The sequence below is a fragment of the Cydia strobilella genome, chromosome 3 (assembly GCF_947568885.1).
Source record: "Cydia strobilella chromosome 3, ilCydStro3.1, whole genome shotgun sequence".
Classification (NCBI taxonomy): domain Eukaryota; kingdom Metazoa; phylum Arthropoda; class Insecta; order Lepidoptera; family Tortricidae; genus Cydia; species Cydia strobilella.
Window position 1 is genome coordinate 17,529,479 of NC_086043.1, and position 20,064 is coordinate 17,549,542.

General features: G+C 35.7%; 1 protein-coding gene across 1 annotated transcript; it reads left to right on the plus strand.

The window, feature by feature from the left end:
• Window positions 1-5,943: 5,943 nt before the first annotated feature.
• Window positions 5,944-11,648, plus strand: LOC134756228 (seroin-like). Its single transcript, XM_063693057.1, has 5 exons — window positions 5,944-6,174; window positions 7,056-7,098; window positions 7,416-7,765; window positions 8,115-8,151; window positions 11,521-11,648. The coding sequence occupies exons 1-5, from the start codon at window positions 6,120-6,122 to the stop codon at window positions 11,537-11,539; spliced, it is 504 nt and encodes a 167-aa protein (XP_063549127.1). The 5' UTR covers window positions 5,944-6,119; the 3' UTR covers window positions 11,540-11,648.
• Window positions 11,649-20,064: the final 8,416 nt, after the last annotated feature.

The following is a 20,064-nucleotide window of genomic DNA, read 5'->3' on the forward strand; positions in this document are numbered from 1 at the left end:
CTACATTACGATGTACCTATCGGTAGTGTTGATGGCTATTTATGTTAAATTTTCAAGTTCAAGTTTTCCTAAGTGTGTATATTTATAGGTCACATACTATATACTTATAGCAAAGATATATTATATGTATGACACTCCGTATAAGTAAAGCCTAAGAATTAAACGTGCCTCGGATCGGAAAATCAAGAAAAATGTATGATCGACTAGATGGCGCCTTACCTTTGGCCTATGCTCGTGTAGATGGCGTTGGCGACACCGTTTGATATTTAACAATTTTAACAGATATCAGTGAAAGAACATGGGTCAGTCATATGGCGTTCTAAAAATAATAAAAAAAATAAAAAAAATATTTATCCATATTCTATATGTTTTGATATTTTTATTCATTTTTATTTTTAGTTTTAATCATGTGTCGAAAGATGGCAGTAAATTTACTGTGACTACAAAATTTACTATGACAGTATCCCCTACTATCTGCATCTAAGACGAGCAAAGCGAAGCGCACGAGCACTACCTACATTTACTATGACAGTAACCCCTACTATCTGCATCTAAGACGAGCAAAGCGAAGCGCACGAGCAAGACGTACATTTACTATGACAGTAACCCCTACTATCTGCATCTAAGACGAGCAAAGCGAAGCGCACGAGCACTACCTACATTTACTAAGACAGTAACCCCTACTATCTGCATCTAAGACGAGCAAAGCGAAGCGCACGAGCACTACCTACATTTACTATGACAGTAACCCCTACTATCTGCATCTAAGACGAGCAAAGCGAAGCGCACGAGCACTACCTACATTTTCTCGAAGCTTCGTCGTTTTTTTGAACCCTCATAACTTGGGTTTGGATTATACCAGATAAACAAAATTCTCGGGATATGATGTCATTAAGCACAACAATTTTCAATAACACAGCTCTTTTACTTTAGATTTTATTCATATCTAAAAAAACCCGATTTCGTCACTCACTCACTCACTGATGATGATCAAAACCTTTAGGGTACTTCCTGAAATCCTAGGAAGCTGAAATTTGGTATGTAAGATAGTCTTGGTACACAAACAACAGAGATTCGAAAACTTAAAATTTTTAGATCCTAAGGGGGTGAAAAGGGGGGTGGAACTTTGTATGGGGAATTAATAACCGCTGAACCGATTTAGTTGAAATTTGGTATGTAGATAGTTTTTGTTATGGGGAAGGATATACAATAGTTTTCAACCCCAAAATCACCCTGTAAGAGGGTGGAAAAGAGCGTTAGGGGAAAAAGGCGGTTGAAGTTTGTTTGGGGAATCAGTAAAAAGCAGATTGTGTAAAAGATGCCTCCAGATACGTATTTCAGGATTTTTAATAGTAAATTACCCCCAACCCTTTAAATTATGGGATGGAAGATTGTCATAAGCAACATACAAAAAGAAGTGAAATCGCACCAAAAACATTTTTATGTAAAATGTTGCCAAGACGAAACCTTATAAGGCTCGCACTGCCAAAAAGTTATCAGATCTTTTGTAGAGCCAAGTTTCTAAAAGCCCTAACTTCACAAACTCTACACCTTAGACAAATTATATGGAGGTGGTATGGTGGCTTGGCCGTTTCCTTACTACAAGAGCTATTGTATAATACAAAATTATGCATAGTGAATCATTTTTTCACCTTACGTCCATGTGACGGTAGCGAAACGGCCAAGCCACATATTTTGGCTAAGGAGTATAGTTTGTGAAGTTAGGGCTTTTATAAGCTTGGCTCTACAAAAGATCTGATAAGTTTTTGACAGTGCGATCCTTATGGTTTCGTCTTGGCAACATTTTACATGAAAATATTTTGGTGGGTACACTATTCTCTTTGCTTATAGCATACCTATAGGCAAAGAAAACACAGACATTTGCACGGCTACCATGAGTTGACATTTGAAGTTTACGCCAACGGCTGCAAGAACTCGATCGCATTCCCTCTCGATTGCACCAATCCATCAGTGCGAGCGAGATGGACAGCGATAGAGTTCACGTTAACTCATGGTAGCTGCAGGTACTGATCAGCCGAAATGTTAAGCCTGACCAGAAATATATGATCATTGTCAAGAGGGCGCTGTTATTCTCATGTACAGAGTGACAGTTCAGTATAGTATAAAAAATTTGTTCCAGTAAAATTCCGCAACATGGCGCCCATGGTGATCATATATTCCTGGTCAGGCTTTAAAAAACAGCCAATTCTTTCGCGATTTCGGCCTTTAGTCCCAATAGTAAAAGTGGCTAAGTATGACCTATATTTACCTGTATAAGTAGTTCCTACACTAGCCCAACGAGCTGTAAATATGTCATCTCTTGAAACCACTATATTTATACAACCTGATACAAAATGCATTAATGTAGGTATGTTAATGCAATGCATGCATGGCAAGAAATGTGGTAAAATATGGTTAGTTAAAGTTAGGTAAACTGTAGTTAGCTCTAAAATAGGGTAGCTAAGATTTACATTACATAATGTTGTAATACTTGTAATGCTAAATTGAATGTTACAAGGCAGTTATAACTTTGTTTGCAGCAGGTACAATAAAAGGTAGGCATGTACAAATTTACAGCCGGTGTGACTCATATTTAAGAGAAAGAAAATTGTCACGAGTATAACGAGGTGATGTCATCTGGTAAAGCCAAATGTTTAAAATGCTTTTGTAGCAATTTTACGAAATACGAATCCTGTATCAATAAGGATATGTATGGCGATTTGATGAGCTACGTAACTTTAAATTAACAGTTTATTTTATTTTGCCCCGGGCAAGAGAATGTTGTGTGTAAGGTTCGATTCCTGCTATTTGGTTGGAGCCCTTGATGACTTTCTATTACACGCTGTTTATTTCGGTTCAACTCCAAAACTTTGCACTTGGCATTTAAAATTGGAACACCCAAATATTCCGAAATAAGTTTTTCCGATTTTTATAACCACGATTTTCATAATCCCGATTTTTTATAAGTCCGAAATATCAAAATTACGATTTTTAAAAACACGATGGAATAAAATCACGAAAGTGCTATTTCCGAAGACTTAAAATCCGATTTTCACTTGACCGAAAGCTTAAAGTTCCGATTTTACACTTTTCCGAAAAAAAAATTTACCGGACATTCTAAAATTCGGAATAAATTTTTTCGGAATTATGTAGTGTACCCATTTAAAATACATGTACACTACACATCAACATACATCGTATCAAAATTCAATGAAGTAATATACCTATTTCCTAATTAAAATAGCTTTAACATCACAGACTATTACGGACGGATCAAAGAAAATAGGAAAATTCCGAGCATGTTGTTTCAACTTAAAAATAGAGTCTGGGTGTTTTTAATTGCTAAAGTAAAATAATTGACCCAGCGAGGTCGAAGCGCGAGCGAAGCGTCTCTGTTTTAGCTTGAGCAAACATGATTTCGTTATTTTCATATATCTGTCCGGCTGTACACCTCTTCACCAGTTCTTGTGAAATTTTGTGAGCAGGTCCATAATTATATAACTAAGTATCTACTTATTTTTTGTCGATTGTTCGCGAGGTCTTCACAGAGCAACTAGTTGTAATATAACTTAAGTATCTGAACTGAGATACAATATGAAATTTATATACATACTCTATTTACTGATTGGCGATCCAATACAACTAGAATTCCTTTGTAATGAAATATCTTGCTCTTGCTTTAAAGGTTGAACTGAGATACGATATGAAATTTATATACATACTCTTTTAACTGATTGGCGATCCAATACAACTAGAATTCCTTTTTAATGAATTATCTTGCTCTTGCTTTAAAGGTTGAACTGAGATACGATATGAAATTTATATACATATTATATTAACTGACTAGTGACCCGCCCGGCTTCGCACAAGTTGGCACAAGTTACACAAAACCTTAACAAATTATACACCTAAAGCTTCCTCAAAATTGATAGGTGAAAACCGCATGAAAATCCGTTCAGTAGTTTTTAAAATAACGCGAACATACAGACACACTGACAGAGGCGGCGCGGCGGGGGACTTTGTTTTATAAGGTGTAGTGATTGGCGAACCCTGGCCGCGTAGCCAACATGCCAATCGCTTACGCTCCGTAGCGATCGAAACACAACTGTCACTGTTGCACTAATATGGAAGACTTGGAAGAGTGATAGAGAGACACATAGCGTTTCGTTGTCGTAGCAATGGCGATTGTCACCTTGGCTAGGCCGGCTGTACAACTAGAATTCCTTTTTAATGAAATATCTTGCTTCTGCTTTAAAGGCACATGGATTTTATGAGCTATGTCAGAAATGAATTGTGTTTGCTTATCGAGCGTGTATTACCAATCCTACATTCCGCATTAGGCGTTCTTTGTAAACGCTATTAGTTCCAAAGGAGAGGCAGCATGCCCTCAGCAAGGCATAGAATAGCTTTGTGTCCACCGCCCGACAAAAGAGTTGTTAAAAACATGTTTACAATCAATGTGCTCGAAAAGTGCGTTTCCTACGGAGCCATATCATGCGGAAAGTACTACTTTTCCGCACTAGTGCTTTTTGTTTTCAATTTTTTTTACAGTACATATGGTGATACTTTCTCGCCCTAGTGCGGAAAAGAGCACTTTTCGTGCATATGTCGAAAGTTTAAAGGGCCATATGTACTGTAAAACGTTGTACGATACACGTGCGAATAGGTAACACTCCTTTTAATAATTAAACTTATTTGCCATGATATGTTTTTTTATTTACTCGCACAATGCATAGTAAAACATTGTATGATACACGTGTGTAAAGATGATTTCCGCACTTGTTGCATAAATAGCTATTGCATTGACTTATATATTATTGCATGTTTGTAATAAAACTATGCCATGCTTCGCAAGTCGCCTCATCGATGTATAAAGTTATGAGAGATCCCAAAGAGACCTCTTTGATGATTCGGGCGGAGTACGTCACTTGTACTTCAAAATTTAGTTTTTTTTAACTTCCAAAAAGGAATAAAGTAGAGATACCATTCGATCCCTTACATTTTATCCAAATAAAGATTTTATAGCACTATATGTACCTATAAACGCAATATTTCACCGCCAAAATCGCAATTTTAATTCTTTTAATACTAAAAGAATTAAAATTGAAAGAATAAGAATTACATACGTAATACAGTGTGGGCTGCTGTGTGGTGTGTGATGCTGTGGGGCGATGGTACTAAAAAAAGTGACGTGCTCAGAAAGTGATGTACTCCGAAAGTGACCTACTCAGAAAGTGACCTACTCAGAAACTGACATACTCAGAAAGTGACATACTCAGAAAGTGACGTACTCCGAAAGTGACGTACTCCGAAAGTGACGTACTCCGCCCGAACCACTTTGATAGTTTAAAAATGGGCACAAAATGACCATTATTCATTATTTACTAAAACTGTTCATGGAACTAGTTAGATTACTAAATATTGATTTTCATCTATTGTAAAAAAAACTCGCATGAAAATATATTAAGACAAGCTGAAATTTCAAAGTCGCCCCGGCATTTCAACGCCACCTCGTTTTACAGTATGCATAATAATTAATAACTGCATGTGCCATATGATGGAAATGTAGGACATCACCGATGCGATTATAAAAACGTAATAAAGCATGCAAATAAAAATAATTCTTAGTATTTTTCCACGTTTTGTCAACGTTTCAGAAAATTCTTAAATTATTCAGTCGCTTATTCATGTTATACATTTGCCTCAGTTGTGTCAATATCAAAGCATTTTCGTGTTTAAAGTACATAAGTCATTACGAAAGAAAATACCTACATTCTAAGAATTACGTGGTGAGCTGTGAGCAGATTGTGTCTAAAATCTCATTAGCATTTCTGAGTCATTCGGAATAAAGCTTCCCTGATTCACTTTGCATTTGTTTCATTTGGGATTGGGGTTGGACCACGTGGAACAAAGATATTGTCTGTTATATTATTGTGTTTTCAGGGGCCATTGAAGTGCGTGAAACCTTCATTCGACACACTGTTTAATCAGCAGGTGTCTCGCTTTGATAATACTTAAAAGCAAAGTTGGTGCATCGGTAATCCAGTCTGTATTTGTCTGCCCCGGTAACTCGAGTACTCTGAAATAAGTTAGTAAAAGAAATCGTTTTTACGCCGAATATGGCGTGTGTGAAATTCCTCATTATTGCGGCAGCGCTCTTCGGCTGTGCCAACGGTAAGCTGGGCTGATACTTAGTCCTGCACTTATTGCGTCATCCTTTGTGTTGTCTGAATTAGTTTGGGCAGTTAATGCATAGTGAACCCTTGCACACAAAGCTTTATTTTATAGATTAAATAATTGCGATTGAGATCTGTTTGCTGTTTTTTTATTAAACAAAATACTCCTCAGAATTAGATAAAAGAAATAACTAGTGAGTTTATATTAGGGGATATTTAATACTATTTCAAGATTTTCAAGGAACTTTCGGTGATTATTCGTTGTCAGGTGACCTTATTGTACATTATTGAATAATATTTACAAAATATTATTCAATAATGTAAAATTGCTGAAACTTATTCGCAAGTATAGGCATAATAAATGTTTTACTACCCAATGAAGTACTCACTTCATCGACCTAAAATTATTATATTGTTTAATTAAGTTAATATTATTATATTGACTTTATAACTGAATATGAAATAATTTATATATATTCCATTGTTTAAAACATAGTTTTATGTAAATTAGCTAGCTGAATTTGTGTTCGACCACGACGTTTATAATTTCAAGGTCATTTTCCTTACACTCACAGGAAAACCGAATTCCGCTCATTTTTTTCGCACTACTAAGTATATAAAACTATATATTATTATAAACTTCATAATTTTTTAAAGTTATTGAACAAAAATGTCACCGTTTGAGGAGTACAATCTATGTTTGAATTATTTGCTCGTGTTACAGGACACACCCGGTATATCATCGCCTAGTACCCACAACACAAGCTTTATTGAGGTTACTGTGGGACTAGGTCAATCTGTGAAAAATTGTCCTTTAATATTGAATTATATTTATAATTTAATTTAATTTAATTAACGATGATGTTTTTTTTTCTATAGCTAAATTCGTCTGGGAGCCTGACACCAACAACGACTTCCCTGCGTAAGTATTTTATTTTAAATTATCTATATAGTTTGCTTTTACTCCTGGGGTCATTTACCGTGTCGTAATCTTGAGGCGTAAAATATAAAATGTCCTAAAAATCTTTCCTGATAGTATCTTAGTGGTTATCAATAAATCAATAATAATAGGTACTTTTCCTTTTTTTTATATGGTGATCATATTGTGAAATCTTAACCGAAAATAATAAGAATTAACAATTTAAATATATTATTGATTTTGATTTGTTTTTATTTCAGATTTAAGGTAAGCACGGCGGTTCCTTAACCGGACCTCTATAAATAGGTACCACATGATAGCGTAACTAAAAAGTTCGTCTTTGTTTCACACACTTTACAGATGCCAATGCCTGTGCCGCCCACCCCTCCCCAACTCCCGTTCGCCCCATTCCCTCCTTTCCCAAACTTTGCTCCTTTCCAACCGATCCCACCAATCCAGCCGTTCGCACCTAATGCTTTTAATTTCCCGATGCCCCATATAATAACCGCTGACGAGATTAAGAATGCGAAGCCAGGACCGAACGGCGTGTACAACGGTGTGATGGTGTCGTCAAACAGCAACTCATACATAGACAAGGACGGGAATGTCGTGAAAAAGGGAGGCACTGCGGCCCTCATCAACCAGGATGGAAAGGTGCAGGAGTTTGAACGTATGTACCGAATTTAAAATTTTTGATAACGAATCGTGTTAACGAGATTTAATGATGAATGAATGATAACGAGACGTGTAACAAATGCACACCTCCTGGGATTGAGCAAACTCGGATTACACGCATTTTGGACCAAAAGCAGTAAAACGATTTCCAGCTTGCTGGGATTTAATTCCTCAAAATGCTTTGTTTATTTAGTTTGATTGGCCTATAGTGTACCTACTGTTTTTCACATAAAGTTGTATCAAAAATATGACTTGGACCTCCGAATTTATTTTCCTAGCTACTTTCAAGCAAATAATTTAGAAGTGCTGATTTCATACTTATTTTAATTGTTTATTTATTTCAGAGGGCAATGCACCACCTGATATCAACAAACCTATCCAGTAAGTAATACTTGATCTAATGTGTAGTTATATAATTAAAACCGCGCCTACTCGACGAATACTAAATATGGCGGAAGGGTGAGACGTCATGAACGCCTTTCCTAGTAAGGAAAAGAAAAGCAAGGTCAATTTGGAAGGGCCTCTGACGCTTACACCTTACTTGTATTCATCAAAATAGTCGGGTACTTTTAAGCATTCGTATTGTCAAAGAGAATACATAGGATAGAGGGTTACTGTCATAGTAAATTTTGTAGTCGCAGTAAATTTACTGCCATCAATCGACACACGAATAAAACAAAAAATGAAAATGTATAAAAATACCAAAAAAAACTTATAAATAAATGATGTTTTTATTTGTATTTATTATTTTTATATGATTTTGACCCATATTCTTTCACTGATATGTGTTAAAATTGTTAAATAACAAGCGAAACCGTCAACGCCATCTAACCGAGAAAGGCCAAAGGTGGTAGCGCCATCTATCCGAGAATATTTTTTTCTGGATTTCCGAGGCACGTTTTTTCCTTAAACTTTATTTATCTTATACGGAGTTACATAGGTAGGATTTAGTATATGCTTCTATACCTCTCACGTCAAATGATGGTCCTTAATGTCTAAATGAAAGTTCCTTCAGTGGCCCGTTTATCAAAAGCTTGTTGCTTGTAATACAAGTGGAAGTCCTTTTTTGACAGCTTTTCTTAGAAAGGGACTTCCACTTGTATTACAAGCTACAAGCTTTTGATAAACGGGCCCCTGGTCTCTTTTGGTTGGGCTTAATTTAAAAAATATTAAAGACATTTTTGTTTGCGTTCCGTACCCAAAGGGTAAAAACGAGACCCTATTACTAAGACCGTGATAGCTAGACAGTTGAAATTTTCACAGATGATGTATTTCTGTTCCCGCTTTGACAACAAACACTAAAAACAAAATAAAATAAGTGGGGCTCCCATACAACCAACGTGGTTTTTATTATGCCGTTGTTTGCGCAATGGTACAGAACCCTTCGTGCGCGAGTCCGACTCGTTACATGTTACATTTCTAAGCGCCACTTGCATCATCCCCCTAACCCGGGGTTAACCGGTTAAACCGCTAACCCAGTGTCAAATAGTACTGGTAAACATGTTAACTCCAAGTTTAACCTTCTCGACGCCGTGTCAAACACAAAAGCAACTCGGACGCCTCGCCACCGAAGTGTCAAAACTGAAATTGTACTTTATGCGAATGCACGTAGGTCTGTTGCTCTGTGGCCTGCGACGGATTAATCGGTCTTTGGCGTTGGACCTACGCTGCCGATATATCCGTCATTGGCGTTCAAAAGGTTAACCGGTTAACCACGGGTTAGTGGGATGGTGCAAGTGGTGCTAAACTTCCAAAAAACGTCTACAAACACTTTACATGATAGCTACTCCATATAAATTGATCCGTCATAGCAAGTCATAGAGACCAGCATTAGACACGAGAGGTATAAAATATATGTGGTATTTAAGTAGATAAGTACTTAATACATACCTAATTTATTTTTATGAGCGTGTGTTTTTGTTCTAGATAATAACAAAAACAAGTGACGCATACTTTTTTGAGAAAAACGTAATGTATTCAACTGTTCATTAAGTTTTATTGTTCTACAGTAATGTTGACTTCACCTTCGTATCCTATTTACAAGCAAGTGTAATTTACATATGACACAGGATTCAGTTTATTGATTTATTTTAGTCTTTTTTGTATTGATCGTTTTCAATCTTTGTTTGTTGTAAAATCTTTGTGCGTCGATACACTAGCTCCGTCCCACCACTCCCACCTACCAAGAACTTCGTTCAGGGCTGGGGCGGCTGCCGAGGCGGCTGAAGGCAAAAAGTTCGCAAAGTACCGAGGTCTCGGTCCACAATACCACTTTGTGGCATTTGGCGTCGAGACACTGGGGCCGTGGGGTCCAAGCGCAAAAGTTCTTTTTAAAGAACTTAGCAAAAAGCTCGTCGACGCAACCGGTTACCGGTCTCTGCTCTCTGGTCACCGGTTACCGGTGACCAGAGAGCTGGCGGCTTTCTCTCGCGGCGCATAAGTATTGCCATTCAGCGAGGGAATGCTGCGAGCATCTTTGGCACAATGCCGCGGGGGCCTTATTTAGATGTTTTTTAATTAAGAGTAGTTTTGTTTTTTTAATTTTTATTATTTATAAGTTGTTATTCTTAGTTAGTTTTAGTTTTACCTTTAATTGATTAATTATATATTAGTTAGGTATTATGAATTAAAGGATTATTGTTGTTGTAAATAAATTGAGGTCAAATAAATTAAACAAAAAGAGAATGCAAATTAATGATTAATGTTTTTAAATATCTGGTTCTTCTAAGTCATATCTAAACTAAAGTATGTACTGTAGATACTACCAAAGATAGATATAACTCCGTAATAGATGGATACAGTCTAAGGAAAAAACGTGCCTCGAAAATCACGAAAATTTGATTCTTGATCAGGTGTCGCTACTACCTTTGGCCTACTCTCGTATAGAGGGCGTTGACGGTTTCGTTTGTTATTTAACAATTTTAACGCATATCAGCGAAAGAACATGGGTCAAAATAATAAAAATAATTAATGCAAATAAAAATAAAAACATTTATCCATATTTAAATACATTTTATCGTATTTTTATAAATCTTCATTTTTTGTTTTAAAGTGTGTCGATAGATGGCAGTGAATTTACTGTGGTTACAAAATTTACTATGACAGTACCGCTCTATAATATTATTAATTATATCCTCTTTGATACTACTTAGGAAGCGTTGAACTCATTAATTATTTAGAACAAAATGTTGTTTGATATTATAATAATTTTATAATTTTCACCACACAGGGTCGTAAAGGCACTTTATTCTTAAAAACTGAAGAGAATTTTATCCACAACAAAATCCACAATATTGGCAAAGTAATTTGGTGCAAATTTTGAGTTGCTGGCTGGTGAAATCGATTGCCTTTAATGTCTGTGCTTTAATGTGATGATTTTGAATATTTATAATTAACTATTAATTATTTTTATAATGTTCATTTGGATTTGATTAGTAATGTTTTATTGATTATTATTTACAGTTAGTACTTTTCTCGGGTTTATGTGGTGAAAAATGTTGTGTTCGGTAGCATAGTTTGTTTAACTCTCGTGCCTTCAAACCCTTGCAACGCTCAAGATTCCACTTTTCGAATTTTGTTATCTTTCGCTTGCCCGGGTATCAATATTAACACAAGGAGTTAAACAACCACTTTGCCCCTTGTAAAACAAATAACTATTTATTATTCTCATATTTCTACAGGTAGCCCCATCGCGGCGTTTTCCTGTTTGTTTTTCTTTGCAATTTTATTAAAAAAATGTTTTTTTTTCAGGGTCAAGCCGCTGTGGTGAAGTACCCTCTATTTCCCCCACACTACCCAATAACATAACACAACACTGCTACTTATACTATTCAACATTAACATTAACATTTTTATTTTGACTACAAAGACGAACTCTTTTTAGTTTATACTGTTTTACTAGATTAACGTGGCGGGAGTTCTTTAATAAAAATTTCTAATTCCAATTTTGAATTTTAATTGTTGCAGATACCTAGTGGGGAAACATATAAATACATCAATTATTCTAAATCGTTACCGCCTTACCACGCATAACAGCCGTAACCGCTTGGAAAACTCATTCAATTGTATTCTTATTCTCCTGCAACAAATTCTAAATTCAAAGTGGTTTTCCTGGTTTTCCAAATGTCGTTACGGCTTTTATGTGTACGCATATCCGCCGTTCAGAGCAGAATGGGACCCTGTTTCTTTGGAGACCTAAATATTAGAATAATAAAGCCAGAAGGTACAGGCAACCGTAGAAAAGTCACTTTAAACTGTAGTTCTGACGCGTTCAGTGAATTTTAAGTGATTGTACAATATTACAATCTTGATTATTATAATATTGTACATTATAGGACGTAAATAGTTGTTGTTCAGCTTCAAATTGTAACAGAACGGCTTCATAGAAGTAGAATTCTAGGGTTTATTATTCTAAGAACTACATTATTTCTCCAAAACTATTAATACATGAAAGTATTATTAAACGCAGTTTTATATTAAGTTTTAGGTATAGGTACATTAAGAACATAGCCATACTCTTCTTTACATAACTCACTTAGCAATCACTTACTCAGAAAACTTATCAATATTATATTATTTAATTTCCAGTTTCCTGAATTCCCAAAAATGAAAAAAATTAAGGTAATCATCCACTTACTTATTTAACGAGGATTTGGGCTTAAGTAAAATAATGTGGTTAATATTTTCAATGCCAAGGTTAAATTTCATCAAATCAAATAAATTAAATATGAATAAATATTTGAAATTATTAATTAAATAATATTTTTTCATCGTATGCGAAGTTGTAAATTAATTGAAATGCTAAATTACTAATTGAGTTATGCATTGCAAAAAGAAGACAATTTTAAGTAGTAGAGGCGAGGAAGGTTGATTAACCTTTTCGACGCCGTGTGTCGAACACAAAAGCTGTCACTCGGACGTCATGTCACCGAAGTGTCAAAACTGAAATTGAACTTTATGCACATTGCATATGCACGTAGGTCTATGTTGCTCTGTGGTCTCAGACCACAGAGCAACACTGGTCTGCGACGGATTAATCGGTCTTTGACGTTGGACCTGCGGTGCGGATATATTCGTCATTGGCGTCCAAATGGTTAATCATATAGTTTGTCAAGGGACTGTCTCATTTCAAACATAGGCATTAAGAATCATACTATCTTAGTTTTACACTAGTACTATTAGCACCCAAAAGAAAAGGATGAGTGTAGTTTTTTTGTTCATATTTACTGACAACTTGGTTTGACTAACTATAACTACAAATGTTACAAAATATTTTTCTATTGCTGGCCAGAGTTGCTTAATTTTACATTTCTTTACTCGGTAGATAGACACGGGAATACTGAAACGTTTAGTGTTAGTGTAAGCATAAAAAACCGCAAATCGATGTACAGGTTAGCCGTTTGGCCAAGGGCCTGACACTCTTTAATAGAGAAAGATAGTCTTATTGCGATTCCTATAAGAGGAAAGAGAAAGTAGTGCCATGCTTTGTCCTTATCACCGACCGGGTTTTTTTTCATGGTCGGGTTATGGCAGCATAGGTAGGAGGCGATGGCGAAATACCGAAATTTATGAGAGTGAAAGAGAAAAAAGAATTATGCTGCCATACATTAACCTGTCAATACATGAATATGTCTTTTTCTTACCCCTGGTCGCTCGGTTTCATGTCTATAACTACTATACTATGTCTATGCGTTTGGCACACGCATACTACAGGTCAAAACAAAATTTATGACCCGCAGTTCCTAAAAAAATCTCCCTTAGGAGGGGAGTTAGTAAGGAAAAGGTTTTTGAAAAAAAAAATTGTGCGTGCGTGGGGATACAGATCCAACACGTAGAGACCGTTTGGAGAGCTTTGATGTCATGTAGAATGCCTGTTGGACCTCATTCAGAATGGGTACAGAAATAGAACCCATGAACCGGTCTCACCAGGCATTGGAGGCTATCGCAGAAAAATGGATAGAGGACTGAGAGCCTGCCGCGAAAATCAAAAATCGTAATTTGCCTGCATATTCAAGCGACAATGAGACTGGGCTAAGAAATCTGGACACCTGCCATAGGTACAGTCAAGTGTAAAAATATGGGTGCATATATAACTTACTCAAAAATATGTCCTATAGCTGTTAATTCGCTGACATAAGAGCTATGGGACATATTTTTGAGTATGATGTGGTGCACCCATAGTTTTACACTTGACTGTACCATATTTATTAGCGATCGAGGTGTTATCGAGGCAGGCGGTGACTCGCTACTCGTTATTTGTTTGTTATTATTTTTTCATATTACGAGTAGTTTGGAAATAAGTGTCGCTAGAGCAATGATTAGAGTTGTCGAATAACGGCCGCAAATTTGAATTTATGAAGGCTGTTTAATTTCTAAATATTAAGCGGTAAATTCTGCCCCTCCATGCATAATAATAGTAACAGCCGTAATCGTTTGTAAATACAAGTATGCATAAATGTTAGGTGTGTAACAGCCGTATGCATAATAATAGTAACAGCCGTAATCGTTTGTAAATACAAGTATGTTTAGAAAAAATGACTTTGCACAAATGTTAGCTAGGTTATAAATAAGTCAAATTAAATTATTCTTGGCCCGATATAGTTTTTATTTAAGGTTTGGTAAGGTGCAGTGGGTTCAGCCAGCAGAGGTTTTGAAAAATTGCCAAAAAATCAGATTAGCAATCTTGAGGCCTTTCTCTAGTAACTTTATTGAGCCAAAACCTGATTAAACAACTTTCACTTGATAGAAAAGAAAATCATGAACATAGAACGCACCATTCAAAATTTGAAATAATTTTTGCACAAAAACTATAAAGTAAAATAAAAATAACTTCTAAAAACTAGTAATTTTATTTTTGATCGAATTAGGTGATTTTTTTTTGTTGATACTAACTAAAAATAACAATTAATAATTTTTAAGAAAAAAAAACCGACTTCAATGGGGGATGCCGTTGAAAGGTTACTTATTGTTGATGGTGCACTCCAGACAATGAAATAAAAAAGACAGCATCTTTTGCCTAACTAAAAGGAGGTAAAACCACCCACGTTTCTAGTAGCATTTCGTTTCTGTAAGGGTCATAGTTCTAACCCAACCTAACCCAATGTTCTGATAGCATTTCGTTTCTGTAAGGGTCACAGTTCTAACCTAACCTAACCCACTTTTCTGATAGCAGTTCGGTTCTGTGAGGATCGCAGTTCAAAAAAAAGTCCAGGTCCAAGTTTGGGGTCTGGGCCCATAACGAAGAGAATAAATCGCCAAACGTGAACTATGTGTCGTTGAAGAGTTCCATTCTGATCATCATCAGCAGTTTCACTTCATCAAATGTCACTTTTTTATGTAAATGCTGGATTTGTTGATGAAAATACAAAAATCACTATATGTATGCCTTTCACATTTGAGGAGTTCCCTCGGTTCCTTATGGATCCCATTATCAGACCTCGAGTTTGACAAAAATGTGTCTTGAAAACGTAACTTGCTTAACAAACATAAAAAAGAAGACAAATCGCCAAACGTGAACTATGCGTCGTTAAAGAGTTCCATTCTGATATTTCTGATCATCATCAGCAGCTGCACTTCATCAAATGTCACTTTTTTATATGGAATGCTGGATTTGTTGATGAAAATACAAAAATCACTATATGTATGCCTTTCACATTTGAGGAGTTCCCTCGGTTCCTTATGGATCCCATCATCAGACTTCGAGCTTGACAAAAATGTGTCTTGAAAACGTAACTTGCTTAACAAACATAAAAAAGAAGACAAATCGCCAAACGTGAACTATGCGTCGTTAAAGAGTTCCATTCTGATATTTTTAATCATCATCAGCAGCTGCACTTCATCAAATGTCACTTTTTTATATGGAATGCTGGATTTGTTGATGAAAATACTAAAATCACTATATGTATGCCTTTAACATTTGAGGAGTTCCCTCGATTCCTCATGGATCCCATTATCAGAACTTCGTTTTGACAAAAACGGGACCAATCTGTATATACTTACAATAAAAAAAAGAATTTTCAAAATCGGTACAGAAATGACGGAGTTATGGAGTAACAAACATTAAAAAAAAAAAAAAACAACCGAATTGATAACCTCCTCCTTTTGAAGTCTTGAAGTCGGTTAAAAAACAATGATATCCGCGATCCCGGGCACGCACGGCCGTCGTGTCAGTGCTCAGCGGGCTGCGTCTAACCAGTATAGGTATACAAGATATTATTTATTGCAAGTAGTATCTCTGTACTTGCTGAGCTCTGTGACCAGAATAGGTTCAATCTGAACAGCTCACTGCCTCCATGTCTACCTATTATCTAATTAATTTCTTGCAATTACAGATGCCGAAATTTGAACCAATCAAGTTTGATCCGATCGAACCCATCGTGTTCGAACCCATGGAGTTTGAACCAATCAAATTCGACCCTATAGAACCCATCAACATAGAGGACATTAAAAATCGCAGACCTGGTGAAGGAGAAAGCTTCAGCGGTTATTCAGTGACAGCATCAACGCACACAAGAATAGTCAACGGGAGAGTTGTGGAAGATAAAGGAGCATCCAGTGTCATCGCTAATGACAATGGAAACGTGGATCAGCAACACGCCGGGTACAACAGAGGTGACAAAGACACACGCAAAAATAAATAAGGGACCGACAAAATAAGACACGAGTGGATAAAATAGTACACTCGAGTTGTTGCGTTGAGATGTTAAATTACGTACCTACCTAATTTTAAGTAGTTCTAACTTCATCATCCTCTTCATAGTCTGTCTGTAGTTCGGTTTGTTAGATCGATTGACTAATAGAATAGATGCATACAGTGTGTAAATTTAATACGGGCGAATACTTAAACGGTGGTTAGCATAGGACCTATGGACCTAAGAAGTATATTGAGAATATTGAGAAAATTTTTACATAGAAATACAACGAAAATTTTAACTTTAGATAAAAAATAATTAGGCCCGCAATGAAAGCAACACGTTACGAAATACGAGCTTTTTAAAGTAACTGTCAACGCTTGTTGGCATAAAAAGCTCGTATCTCGTAATGTCATGTCATATTATGTCTTGTAATGTTTGCAGTGGTGTCATAATTAAGTGTAACCTAAAAAAACTTCTTAATTAATCATTACACGGATAAATTATATATCTGGTTTAATTTATCGCCCGTACTGGATTTATACCTATAATAAAATGTAATAAAAATATTCTATTACAAATTTGCTCTCATAGAAAACGTCTTAGTGTTAAAAAAACAAAGGGTTTGGCCAATCGCTTTAACAAATCGCTTTTTTATTTAAAACTTACAAAATTTTTACTATACTGCATTTTCATTATTAATTTTAAACTATTTGAATTCAATTTTCTTATATAAATCATTGTATATTCCAGTATTTATTTAAACTATAATGAGTGTTATTTTAATTCATAACAAATATTAACAGTTCAATAAATATATCGAAAGCTAATTTATTATACTTAACTAAAAATTGTAAAAAAGGCACGTTAGTGCAAAATTAACGCCGATCATTTTATTTTCAGTTCTGAAAACACTCTTATTAAAATTAGAGCTTTGAATGATTCACAGTTAGTTTCACTAGACTTATATTGACCGGGATATAGACCGCTATCTTCAGTCACCCGTGAACATGATGCATGTAACTGCGTCGAAATATCGGGAGCTCATAAATAATACAAAAGGTAATCACGGTCTATATCCCGGTCAAATATATTTAAAACTTATTAAATATATTTAAAACTTCAATAAACTGTAAGTATATACTGACGAAAATAATGCAAGTGTTTTATTTATATCTTCTTTTCCTAATCTCTTGGTTCCACTGCTGAAAAACTTTTCTTAAAATAAAATGAAAATTTTATTATTATGTACACCAATGACTAAAAACTTGAAAATTGTCTGTTTAAAGAGTAGAGCCGATTATATAAAAGTAGTTATCGCTTTTAATATGATTATAATATGATTTGCAGTCATTATTTAAAGCATTGAGAAATAAAAGTAAGGAAAAAGTGTAACACATATCACACAGTAAACACACAGTTTCACAGGAACTCCACACATCAGTTTTCTTACCAAAACGCGAGTTATTTTCGTAGTCGCCATCTAGCGCCAAGTAGCGAATTTATCTGTACTGCTAGTTCACAATAGATGTTGCGACGGACGAAAAGTCTAATGCTCAACAATTTTCAGCTGACCTCTTCTGCTTGTAATATTAGTTATAAATCGTTTCAGCAATATATTTTTAGTCAGTCGCGATACTCGTGGCATCTGGTGTCAAGTAGCGGTACTGGTAAATCCACTACTTGACGCTAGATGTCGACTACGAAGTAACTAGTAAGTCGCGTTTTGGTAAGAAAAGTGATGTATGGAGTTAGCACTCTTTCCTTACTTATATTTCTCTATGATTTAAACTGAAACGGGACTTTCGCGTGCACTTACTTTTATTATTTGCCCTGATCTTTCGAACGTGGCAATAACTGATTGTGCATTTCTGTTATTTTAAAGTGTAATAATTAAAATATCCTTACATTTCTGGACAAATCCATTTTACTAAAAATGGACCTTTAGAGTTTATTATTTATTATTTATTACTAGCCAACAATAAAATTTTCAACATTAAAAAATCTAATGTATTGAGGATACCCTGCCCCGAACTCCTACTGCCTAATATTATTCCGATAAAATCGGCAAACTACAGGCATTTAAAATTTGCTAAAGTAGAGCAGAGTTATAAATACAGTTTCCATTAATATATAGGTACAGCTAGTACTTTTTGCATCAGAAAAAAGTTTTAGTTAAGGCAAATGAGTAAGTATATATTCGTAAGTATCAAAATGAGCCGGCATCGCTCATCCTGAACTACACTTCTATCGTGCTTCTATCACATGAATGAGGTCTCATCTTGTTTCTTTATAGACTAACAGAGATATACCATTTAGTTATAAGTTATAACTAGACCTCCACCTACAACCTACAACATGTGCTATGTATTAGATATTAGACCATAACTGAGAAATAAGGTACATTGGGGTAGCTTCGAAAGCGATGTAATTTTGAAATTGGTAATATTCTATAAAACCAGTAGCACTTCATACATTTGCAACAGTTTTTTTTTGTAATACTACGTTGGTCGCAAACAAGCATACCGCCCGCCTAATGTTAAGCAGTCTCCGTAGCCTATGTACGCCTGCAACTCCAGAGGAGTTACATGCACGTTGACGACCCTAACACTCTGCACCCTCGTTGAGCTCTGGAAACCAACACAACACTATGAGTAGGGTCTAGTGTTATTTGGCTGCGGTTTTCTGTAACGTGGAGGTACTTCCCTAGTTGGGCTCTGCTCTAGATCTGGAATGACAACCGCTGTCCTGTGCCACACAAAGCGAGATGAAATTTATAGCTCTCTTTTGGACGTAGTTTAAGGACATACCCGGGTCCAACTTACTTACGCTACTGCAACGCTTACCAAGGCATCTTGCTTATACTGTTACTACGAAAGAAACTGCTTCTAGTTTAGTAATTATTTGCCATTTTTAAAATTACCCAGCTTTCTATGTTACTCCAATGCTTCATACCAAACTTCTACGCTTTAAGAGGCAACAGGAGTGGTCATTTCTCCATACAAACGTACTCGACTGTTTCCTCCGTGGTTTTTGAAGCAAAACAATGATTTTTTCAACACAGATTATTATTATTAATATCTGTGTCGGACTATTTTCCAGTTCAAATATTCGCAAAAACGGCCTAATTTACTAGGCCGCAAAGAGAAGCATGTGGTTTTCAGAACTGACATCAATTAGCCTAAAAAGCAAAACAGTCCGACACAGATAATTTCATTACCATTTAGATCTCAAAATTTCGTTACATTTGGTTAAGTTTTGGAGGACGAAACAGTCGAGTACGAGACCTCGTTTTTAGAGATTTTTAGGTAGGATTTTTCGCCTAACCTGGCGTTGTCCTTATCGCACTAGTTTTAGGAGCCCCTTACGTTAGCGAGACGGATATATTCACCTAAAATATTTAAATCTCAGCTCCCGTATCCTCTTAAATGTACCGACACTTGTTCACGTGGTGAACTACAGATCCTAAATGACCATCTAAACTAAATTACAATGTCTACGAACTTCATACTCAATGTCACAAAGACCTTGGTTCTCAGAAAATAAATCTTTCCGAGAACATACAAAAGACAAAATTTCGCCGTAACCTCCATAAGACTAAGTATCGAAACAGTAAATTGACTCATTTAAATATATTGTGTCTAAACTAAATAACTTCGGCAAC